This window comes from Coregonus clupeaformis, chromosome 30 (assembly GCF_020615455.1).
Source record: "Coregonus clupeaformis isolate EN_2021a chromosome 30, ASM2061545v1, whole genome shotgun sequence".
Lineage (NCBI taxonomy): Eukaryota > Metazoa > Chordata > Actinopteri > Salmoniformes > Salmonidae > Coregonus > Coregonus clupeaformis.
The window spans coordinates 49050540-49061843 of record NC_059221.1 but is presented as its reverse complement, the minus strand read 5'-3'; the positions used below and the strand labels follow the sequence as shown (position 1 = coordinate 49061843).

General features: G+C 43.0%; 1 protein-coding gene across 2 annotated transcripts; it reads right to left on the bottom strand.

The window, feature by feature from the left end:
* Positions 1 to 7630: 7630 nt before the first annotated feature.
* LOC121534516 (gastrula zinc finger protein XlCGF49.1) lies at positions 7631 to 11304 on the bottom strand. Of its 2 annotated transcripts, XM_045209619.1 has the most exons (3): positions 11126 to 11304; positions 10614 to 10744; positions 7631 to 8838 (listed from the first exon to the last, which is right to left on the bottom strand). In XM_045209619.1, exon 3 carries the CDS (start codon positions 8333 to 8335, stop codon positions 7631 to 7633), a length of 705 nt encoding a protein of 234 aa, XP_045065554.1. In that variant the 5' UTR covers positions 8336 to 8838; positions 10614 to 10744; positions 11126 to 11304. The 2 variants fall into 2 exon arrangements, with proteins under 2 accessions (XP_045065554.1, XP_045065556.1); XM_045209621.1 differs by lacking the exons at positions 10614 to 10744; positions 11126 to 11304 and adding an exon at positions 10458 to 10607.

Sequence of the window (11304 nt, the reverse complement as noted above, 5' to 3'; positions counted from 1 at the left end):
CTTGAGGACGGCCTTCGGCATTCCACTGACCTCTGTGATGCTGCGTTGGGTCCAGGCCTGGGGCGCAGCAGTGGTGGCGAAGTCCTCGGTGGCTACAAGGTGCTCTCCAGCCGCTCCAGTCTGGATGTCTCTGCTGTGTCTTGGGTCCTCCCCTTCAGACCTCTCCTGCATGACCCCAGAACCTGCAGCATCTGCAGACTGACATAAGACGAGGGGAGGTTAATACCGGTACATGAGTAGAATTGGATAACAATGTCGTAGGGAAGTCTCACAAGCTCCCCCTATGACAGATAAATGAGGAGGTACATGTAATCAAGTGAATAGCTGAGGGGAGCCTTTCTGAAATAAATGGGACACATTTTATTGACAAAGTAACTGTAATTTTTAATGCAACACTATTACACTAACCTCTATCACAATAGCGTGCTGGGTTGAGGTTCCACTCCCCTCATCAACAGTGATTGGTTGGTCATCTTTCCATGTATTGTGCCCCGCTGGCTTCTCAAAGCTCCTGTAGCCTCCAGTGAGATGTCCTTCACCTGAGAGAGTGATTTGGGTAAAAGAGGTACTGGTTAGCTACTGTCAATGCTCAACTGTATATTGTACACTATCCACAGTTTTGACACTGTTTAGAATTGGCAAGGATGTAAGGTAACACTTTGCATAAATTCTTGATATACTATTTATAGATTGAAAACAATATAATGCATAGAACATAATCAATGAGTAAATAATAGGAAATGCAGTAAATCAAGAATCTTGTTAGAATATGATAGTGTATATCTGCAAGTTAGCTAAGTAATCCGAGTTAGTGTCTACTATCCAAATAATGATCAAGACCCAATTCTGGTTAACGGATCTACAGTTACACATGCGCAGATGTGAACGGGGAGACATGCCCGCAGCCTCCGCAAAATGTACCTCTTGCCATTCCTCTGTATCGGTCGAGGATCTTGACACTACTGGGACGACTGGTGAGGACGCGGTCCCGTGCCACTTTAAGTTCCAGTAGCTGTAGTTTCCTCCGCAATGCCCTGTTTTCTTTCTGGCTTTGAGTTATTTCCAAACGAAACACTGCGTAGTCGTCGTCTACGAGTTTACAGACTTCTGCCACGGCTGCATTCGCTAGCACCTCCATAATGGAGGCTATTTGAGTGTGAAAAGCAATACAGTTAGCCATTGTTAGCAGCTATCTAGTTAACGTCCGCGTTACCATCTATCAACCAAGTCCTGTCTCAAACGCGAATTAAACACTATATGGGGTAAGTAAGTGATGCTGTGCAGTTCAATGAGGCATATTGAATTCCAGGGTGTTAATAAACGTATAAATAACAACAAAAACGATAACGTGGAAATTGTCCCTATTCACTTCCGTTTACGCTTCTTCTTCAGTGGTTCTTAAATGGCGGTTGGCAACCAACTTTAGTGATGCATTTCCGCCACCAACTGGACTGGAGAGTGGACCAGAGACAGGGAAGGTCTAAAGTTTAACCCTACCCAATTAAAACCCTTCTCCCTAAGGAAACGGAATATACAATTAAATACAATATCACCTTAAGGTTTTCTTAACAGTTCAATTAAACCTGGCTCCTCAATACCATTATTCCCTAATCCTAATAAGAAACTGTCCTTTTCTATATCGCTGGCACTGAAATAGAATGTGTTCCACTGTCTCCATCTCCTCCTGGCAGTGATCTAACTTCCCAGTTGGATATTTCCCTACTAATTTCAAAGTGCTGTTGAGCCTTATGAGTCTCAGCCTTGTGATTACGTTTTCCTCCCTTCTCTCTTGACCTGAGGACCTCCCTGCCCCAACCTTTTCCTGGATCTTATACAGGTGTCTTCCCTTCCTGTTCCACAACTCTTATCATATTATTTTTTTACCACTGTTCTTATTAATCCCTTGGTCTCTGCTTTACTGAAGAGAAAGGATCTTATTGGTTGGTGTCATAGCTCAAAGGATGTGGTTAAATGAAAAAGTTATGCACACTGTTCTTTGAAAAACGATACTGCTTATTACATTACACATCAAATCTCCTATGATCAGTATATTTCAAGCTGAGGGCAGACTTGTTTAGAAAGAACAGTGTGTTAGCAACAATAGAGTAGAAGAGAATATAATGACTTTATTCCATCTACATCACCTCAGTAAGGTAAATATTCAACTGTCCTTGTTCTAGCCTAGGTTTACTGTCTCTCTAAAAACAGGTATTTACACAAGCCTGTTTCAAATGTCAAGTTAATGAGGAGTGTGTGGTTCATTACCTTCCTAGAAATGATAGGAGGCCGTCTGAACTCTTTTTCTACATGCCTCTAGTGCACATCCCACATTTCTGAAGAAGGGATTACCATACACACAATTGCTGAGACTGAAGTGCAGTCGTACTAGTAAAACAGATGTTGAAAATTAGGTTATGAAAATGTCGACAGCTTGAGGCACGTCCATACCCTAAAGAATGGTTTGATGATGCTCTCAGTAGAGTACATAACCTTGATGAGATGATGCTCTCAGTAGAGTACATAACCATGATGAGACCTCAACCAGAAGAGATAAAAAATGTTTTAAAAATATATATATATATACAGTGGGGAGAACAAGTATTTGATACACTGCCGATTTTGCAGGTTTTCCTACTTACAAAGCATGTAGAGGTCTGTAATTTTTATCATAGGTACACTTCAACTGTGAGAGACGGAATCTAAAACAAAAATCCAGAAAATCACATTGTATGATTTTTAAGTAATGAATTTACATTTTATTGCATGACATAAGTATTTGATCACCTACCAACCAGTAAGAATTCGGCTCTCACAGACCTGTTAGTTTTTCTTTAAGAAGCCCTCCTGTTCTCCACTCATTACCTGTATTAACTGCACCTGTTTGAACTCGTTACCTGTATAAAAGACACCTGTCCACACACTCAATCAAACAGACTCCAACCTCTCCACAATGGCCAAGACCAGAGCGCTGTGTAAGGACATCAGGGTTAAAATTGTAGACCTGCACAAATCTGGGATGGGCTACAGGACAATAGGCAAGCAGCTTGGTGAGAAGGCAACAACTGTTGGCGCAATTATTAGAAAATGGAAGAAGTTCAAGATGACGGTCAATCACTCTCGGTCTGGGGCTCCATGCAAGATCTCACCTCGTGGGGCATCAATGATCATGAGGAAGGTGAGGGATCAGCCCAGAACTACACGGAAGGACCTGGTCAATGACCTGAAGAGAGCTGGGACCACAGTCTCAAAGAAAACCATTAGTAACACACTACGCCGTCATGGATTAAAATCCTGCAGCGCACGCAAGGTCCCCCCTGCTCAAGCCAGCGCATGTCCAGGCCCGTCTGAAGTTTGCCAATGACCATCTGGATGATCCAGAGGAGGAATGGGAGAAGGTCATGTGGTCTGATGAGACAAAAATAGAGCTTTTTGGTCTAAACTCCACTCGCCGTGTTTGGAGGAAGAAGAAGGATGAGTACAACCCCAAGAACACCATCCCAACCGTGAAGCATGGAGGTGGAAAAATCATTATTTGGGGATGCTTTTCTGCAAAGGGGACAGGACGACTGCACCGTATTGAGGGGAGGATGGAAGGGGCCATGTATCACGAGATCTTGGCCAACAACCTCCTTCCCTCAGTAAGAGCATTGAAGATGGGTCGTGGCTGGGTCTTCCAGCATGACAACGACCTGAAACACACAGCGAGGGCAACTAAGGAGTGGCTCCGTAAGAAGCATCTCAAGGTCCTGGAGTGGCCTAGCCAGTCTCCAGACCTGAACCCAATAGAAAATCTTTGGAGGGAGCTGAAAGTCCGTATTGCCCAGCGACAGGCCCAAAACCTGAAGGATCTGGAGAAGGTCTGTATGGAGGAGTGGGCCAAAATCCCTGCTGCAGTGTGTGCAAACCTGGTCAAGACCTACAGGAAACGTATGATCTCTGTAATTGCAAACAAAGGTTTCTGTACCAAATATTAAGTTCTGCTTTTCTGATGTATCAAATACTTATGTCATGCAATAAAAAGCAAATTAATTACTTAAAAATCATACAATGTGATTTTCTGGATTTTTGTTTTAGATTCCGTCTCTCACAGTTGAAGTGTACCTATGATAAAAATTACAGACCTCTACATGCTTTGTAAGTAGGAAAACCTGCAAAATCGGCAGTGTATCAAATACTTGTTCTCCCCACTGTATATTTGTTTTAAGATTATACAAAATAAAATAAACATGAATGCGTCTTTACCACTACATATTATCCTTTGAGTGATGACATCACATCAAGGGAAACATTAAGTAACATTGGAATGTCCTCATGGCTGATCCTGTTTGCCAAAATATTTTCTCTCTTCTCACTACAGGGCCAGGAATATCAGGGACTTCATTGTTCGGGCTGACACTTATGTCCCCCCAAAAAATAAATAACGGACGACTTGACGAGGTTACCAGTTTCTACCCCTGCCGTAGGTGTGCGGCAGGTAGGGACTCCTGTATAAAAGTGAGCGAATTCAGTAGCTCTGCCACTGGTAAACAATACACTATGAAACAGTTCCTCACATGCAGCCCTTCTAACGTCATTCCCCTTATCTCTTGCCCATGCAATAAGCAATACATGGGCAAAAGCAGTAAACAGATTACACATATTATAGAATACAGGAGTGCTGGAAGGAGAAATGACCCTAAATCCCCAATTGCATGTCATTTCTCAAAGGCCGGTCACCCTGTCTCCTCCATGTCCTTCTGTGCTGTACGGCAGATAAAACGTTCACATAGGGGTGGTCATCTTGAACTTAGTGTTCTCCAGACAGAGTGCAGGTGGATGTTCTATCTGAAAACTCTCCATCTATCAGGCATGAATGAAGAATTGTTATTTAAGTGTTTTCTGTAAGTTTTACTGATGCTTGATACCCCCATCTAGTGTTTTCTTTCAATCTCCCTCCTCTATATTCTGTTTTTCTACAATCCTATGTGATTTATTCTGAGGAAATGTTCTCATGGTATATGTAAAAGCAATAATTGATTATATTTCTGTCTGCTTATGTATACAATGTAGTAGATCACGCATTCTATTGTATTAGGTACTGATTTATAGATTTGATGTATTTTCTTTCTTGATCATTTGACGTATGCAATTATCCTTGAAATAGAAGCCAGGTGTGTGTGCCGATCATTTACGTCGCGTGTCAAACTCATTCAACGGAGGGCCGAGTGATTGCAGGTTTTTGCTCCTCCCTTGTACTTGAACGATGAATTAAGGTCACTAATTAGTAAGGAACTCCCCACACCTAATGTAAAGGAAAAAACAAAAACCAGCATTCACTAGGCCATGGGTAGCCTACGAGGTCCGGAGCCTGCTCAAAAAATGCAGTGGAACTAGCTTCGAGGTCCAGAGTTGAAATTGATGGCACTAGGCCCCCAATGGAATGAGTTTGACACCCCTGATTTACACTGATGATGGCTTGATGCCGAATCATCTAGTTTACACCTTTTAATTCTGCACCATGATGTTTTTTGCATTTAAGCCTCAGTTTTGGATTTATTCCTCTTTTTGGACAGTGTCCGGGTCTACATCTCTTGCAATAATTACCCTCCTAAACAGAAGTTAAAAGGACATACACTCTTCAGTTTGTAGAGACCAGTCAGTCAGGAATATGAAGTACAGGTTCACATTCATTCATGTTTATTATTTCACCCCAGTCATCACAAGACCTGAAGCCTTCAGGCCATTTACTACAAACAGCTTGAGGTCAAGGACTGCTTGTAAAGATCCCATACCATAGATGATAGATAAGCTTGTGAGCTCTGGGATTTTTCATAACTGAAACAGTTAAGAGGGACTTGGCTTGAGCATGTTTTGGTCGTTATTGCATTGATGAACACAGTGATATGGTGACGTACATCAGTTGGAATACAGCCAATTTTGCGTGTGTAACCAGGTTTCCATCCAACCTTGCTATGCGAGCAAAGTACGTCGGATAAGAAATGTCAAGACAGGCCTGATGGAAACAGCAAATTTGTCAGTAAACTTTCCAAATGTCGACATAACAAAATAGGCTAGACAAGGTGGGATATTTTTGTGTTGTCAAAATTAATTATGCGAGAAATGGTGGTGGAACCCCAAATATTGATATAATAACCATCATATCAAAGTAAACTTGGAGAACACGATAAACATGATATGTTGTGTGGTATTCTCACTACGACTCGAGAAAGCATGCAGTTTATTGGCTACAGATGAAATAAGTTATGATGAACTTCACAAGGTGGTGAAAGTGGACAGTGATGAGCTTGATGCTCCTTTCAATTAAATATCGAAGATCTTATTCTGGTGAAATGATGATCGACGCTTGGCTGCTGTTTGACAAATAAAAATAATCTTATCCATAATAATCTCATCATGTAGGTAGCCTCCCCGCACTGTATTTGCGAGCTGTTGGCTAGAGTTCATGAGCCAAGACCACAGTGGGGACATTCGCTATAACGCAACATTTGTTGTGACAAAATCATCAGTAGAGTTGAACATGCAATGGAAACCCATTTCATTTAAGACTAAATTAAATCAAGACCTGGGCCCGTATCCACAAAGCATATCAGAGTAGGAGTGTTGATCTAGGATCTTTACATATAATCTTATTCATTATGATCTAAAAGGCTAATCTGATCCTAGATCAGCACTCCTGCACTGAGCTGCTTTGTGGATACGGGCCCTGACCTAATACCATTCAGACAGTAGTTCACAGTGGGCTCACCTCAGTGAGACTGTGTGTGGTCCTGTGCTGCTCAGCTGGTTCCTCTGTGGGTTCAGGAGGAGGTGTAGTCTGGTTGTCCTCCATGACCATGGTCCCCTCAGGGTTCCCCAGACCCTCCTCACACCCCTCCACCTTCACCAGCAGAACCTCTGGACCCTCCTCCTCCTGGAAGAGACAGGTGATACAGATTACACACACATACACTCCCTCAGGTACGTACACACAGATAATAAACACACTTTCAACATGGAGTGTTTACCCATCCCCACTACATCCGAGTCAGCTATGATAAGTCAAAAGTCATCAGACAAACCTGACTAAACTATGTTGAGGTGTACAGTAGGTGTTTGTTAGTGTGTGGGTATGTAGGTATATTTAGTACGTGTATAATGGTTATAACGTGTTGTTGGGTGTATGCAGAATAGGGTGAGATCAGATGTGATGTAGACTAAAGAGAGTCAATGAAAGTCTTAGAATGAAAAGTCCCATTTTGTGTTTATTAAACATAAACAAGTTTTAAATACACCATATGAAAACCACACATACACATGTCTCAACTACAAATCTGCATGAACTTAATTCACGTAATTTTATTTTCTCATTAAAAAAAAGTGTCTTGGGAAAATGTGTGAACATCATATAGCCTACACAGTACAAACACAATATGTAACATACTTTTGTAGGCTTATTTATGCCTTATATATCCCACAATGTCTGGATGCAATATTCCAGACATGAATATTCAACACTGAAATCTGTTACTGTCCTTATTCCAAATGAATTTGTGGATATTTTCTGCTGACAACAATGAACATTAATCTTAGTCTTTAATGCAGGGTTTGATCTAACGTCAGAAGCTATCGAGTGGAATGGTTACTTACAATGTTATAAAGTGGAATGGTGTTTCTGCTGGTGTATCCTGAGGTAGCTCCTCTCTGAGAACCTCTTCCCGCAGTGCGTACAGGCGAACGGCCTCTCTCCCGTGTGGACCTTCAGGTGCAACTTCAGCTGGTCCTGGCGAGAGAATCTCTTCTCACACTGGGGACAGCTGTAGGGTTTCTCCCCTGTGTGGACCCTTTCGTGCCTCTTCAGGTCACCAGCCTGGGTGAAGCGCATGTGACACTGGGTACAGCTGAAGGGTTTCACCCCTGTGTGGAACCGCTGGTGCCTCTTCAGGTTGCCAGCATGGGCGAAGCGCATGTGACACTGGGTACAGATGAAGGGTTTCACCCCTGTGTGGACCCTCTGGTGGATCTCCACCTTCTGGGGGCAGCTGAAGCCTTTGTTACAGAACATGCAGAAGAACTGCTTCTCTTTACCGTCCGTTGTTGCTCCCTCTCCCCACGCCTTGGCCCTTTGGTCGTTTGAGTTCAATACCTGATCGAAAAGGATGCAGCCTTGTGAATCGGAAGGTGCCATCGACATGGACACTGGGTGTAAAGGGGAGTGGGTTGCGACATTTAGATTAGTCTCTAAGCTTTCCCTGTAGTCTAAGAAGTCACTGGAGTTGCCCTGCGAGTGTCCTTCTCCTAAGTGAGTCTCGTCTGCATTCCATGTCACAGGAGCGTCGCCCTCCACTTTCACAGTCATCTCATCTACCACTATAACCTCCCCCTTTCTTATCTAGGCAACCTTCAGAGTATACAGCTACTACTGTACTGGTTCCAGTCCCCTCTCATTGGATTAGTCTGTGTATCTAAGCCCACAGGCATGTCACCAGGTATCATCTCTGTCTCTGTAGCGTATGAACACGATGGATCATTGACAGTCTGTAACGCGTCACCTGAGTCCCGATGGGACAGAACCGTCCTCGGGTTACCATAATGGAAATAGTCTGGGCGGGGAGCAGGACAGCCCAGCCCCATTAAAGTCTTGGTGTCTGTCTCTGACTTGAGGACGGCATCTGGCCTTCCACTGACCTCCGTGATGCTGCGTCTGATCCTGGGCTGCGCTGGGGCGGTGGTGGGGTCCTCCGTGGCTACAGGGGGCGCTCCAGCTGCTCCAGTCTGGATGTCTCCACTGTGCCATGGTTCCTCCTCTCCTTCAGTCTTCTCCTGCTTGACCCCAGGACATGCAGCCTCTGCATCTGCAGACTGACACAAGAAGAGTGGAGGTTATTAACGGTACATGAGTAGAATTGGATAACAATGTCGTAGGGAAGTCTCACATCCCCTATGGCAGATAAATTAGGATGTACATGTAAGCAAGTGAATAGCTGAGGGGAGCCTTTCTACAATATTAATTTCAAATTACACAGTTTATCCATAGGCTGCCAAAGAAATACATACAAAGAAATGATCATATTGATCACACAGAATTTCGTAATAATAAAATTGGAATGTAAAGAAAAGAGTAACATAAGAGGTGGGCCTTCACCCCCAACTCCCCAGCCCATTCAGAGGTCTTCATGGGTCCATAAAGTTGGACCCCGTTCCGAAATGGACCTGGGGCTTTCCCACTCAGACCCGATATGCATAAATAAATAAAAATATAGAGACCCATTCCGAACGGACCCGCGGACAACTAGACCAGTTCTGTATAGACCTGGTCGGAACCAGACCCGGTCCGATCCGAGTGAGGGAAGCAGCATTCATTTTTTAAGCTACAGTGACAAGGGGAGGAGGAAGAGGGAGTGATAAGGGGAGCAGAGAGGGGGAGTGACAAGGGGAGCAGAGAGGGAGAGCAACCAACAAAGCAGACTCACACTATACTATAGTAGACCAATATAATAATAATAATAATAATTAGGTGGGTGCTTCCATTTGTCCTATTTCACACATGTACACATGTGTATTATACAAATGTGAATTGGACATTTGTTTTTTTGCAGGTCACGGCCAGGGATCAGCCATTATTGACGACGACCCTGGAGCAATTAGGGTTGAGTGCCTTGTTCAAGGACACAGACAGATTTTTCAGCAAGTCGGCTCGGGGATTCAAATCAGCAAACTTTCGGTTACCGGCCATATGCTCTTAACCGCTAGGTTACCTGCCGCTAGCTGCCATAGCTAGGTTATTTATTATTCAATATGATTACGTTGTACCTGTATTGACTGCATCAAACCAGGAGAAGCTAGTTAGCCCGCTAACGTTAGCTAGTTAGGCTAGTTGAGGCTGCAGTGCGTGTGCTTTCTAATCCTCTATTTTACCAAGAAGGAGAGTGATGGAGTGCTGCATCAGATGACCTGGCCTCCATAATTCCCCGACCTCAAACCAATTGAGATGGTTTGAGATGAGTCGGACGGCAGAGTGAAGGAAAAGCAGCCAACAAGTGCTCAGCATATGTGGGAACTCCTTCAGGACTGTTCGAAAATAATTCCAGAGAAAGCTGGTTGAGAGAATGCCTGCCAAGAGTGTGCAAAGCTGTCATCAAGGCAAAGGGTGGCTATTTGAAGAATCTCCATCTATATTTTGATTTGTTTAACACTTTTTTGGTTACTACATGATTCCATATGTGTTATTTCATAGTTTTGATATATTCACTATTATTATACAATGTAGAAAATAGTAAAAATAAAGAAAAAGCCTTGAATGAGTAGGTGTGTCCAAACTTTTGACTGGTACTGTATGTATATATATATATATATATATATTTTTTTTCTCTTTATTATTTTTTTGCGGCAGTGCTGCCTGCCAGTCTCTTATTGATTAAGAGATTCAAGGAGCTATCATCTTGAAGTAACAAAGTAGATGCAATGCATTGAATATTTACATTCATGCACTTCGAAATGAACTTTGTCCCAGAAGCATTTAACTGCAGGGCACTCCCACATCATATGAAGGATGAGGGGAGCCTTTCTGAAATAAAACGGGCCACATTTGATTTACAAAGTAACTGTAATTTTTTATGCAACATTATTAAAATAACCTCTATCACGATAATGTGTTCGGTTGAGGTTCCACTCCCCTCATCAACACTGATTGGTTGGTTTTCTCTCCATGTATTGTCTCCGGCTGGCTTCACAACGGTCCTGTGGCCTCCAGTGAGATGTCCTTCACCTGAGAGAGTGATTGGGGGAAAGACGTGGTTAGGTACTGTTAATGTTCAAGGCTATATTGTACACTATTGACAATGTCTAGAATTGGCAAAGGTGTAAGGTAACACTTCTCATAACTTCATACTATTTATTGATTGACGTATAATGTCCATGCATCAAATTGTTTTCATTGAGTAAATAATAGGAAATGCAGTAAATCAAGAATCTGGTTATAATATGATATTATGTCTTTGTGGAATTATTGCATACTATCAAAAAACTGACTAAGGCTAAATTCTGTGTAACACATCTGAACACATGTGCAGAACGGAACGGGGTGACAGGCACTGAGCTATATATGAACACAGACAGGCCACGCAGCCACCGCCTTCTGCAAATGTACCTCTTGCCATTCCTCTGTATCGGTCGAGGATCTTGACACTACTGGGACTGGCGAAGACGCGCTCTCGCAATGTCCTCTCTGCGCGCTCCCGTGACACCTTCAGTTCCAGTAGCTGTAGTTTCCTCCGCAAAGCCCTGTTTTCTTTCTGGCTTTGAGTTATTTCCAAACGAAACACTGCA

Coding starts and splice junctions, on each gene's coding strand:
- LOC121534516 (XM_045209619.1), bottom strand. CDS start 8,335: ATGACTGTGAAAGTGGAGGGCGACGCTCCTGTGACATGGAATGCAGAC.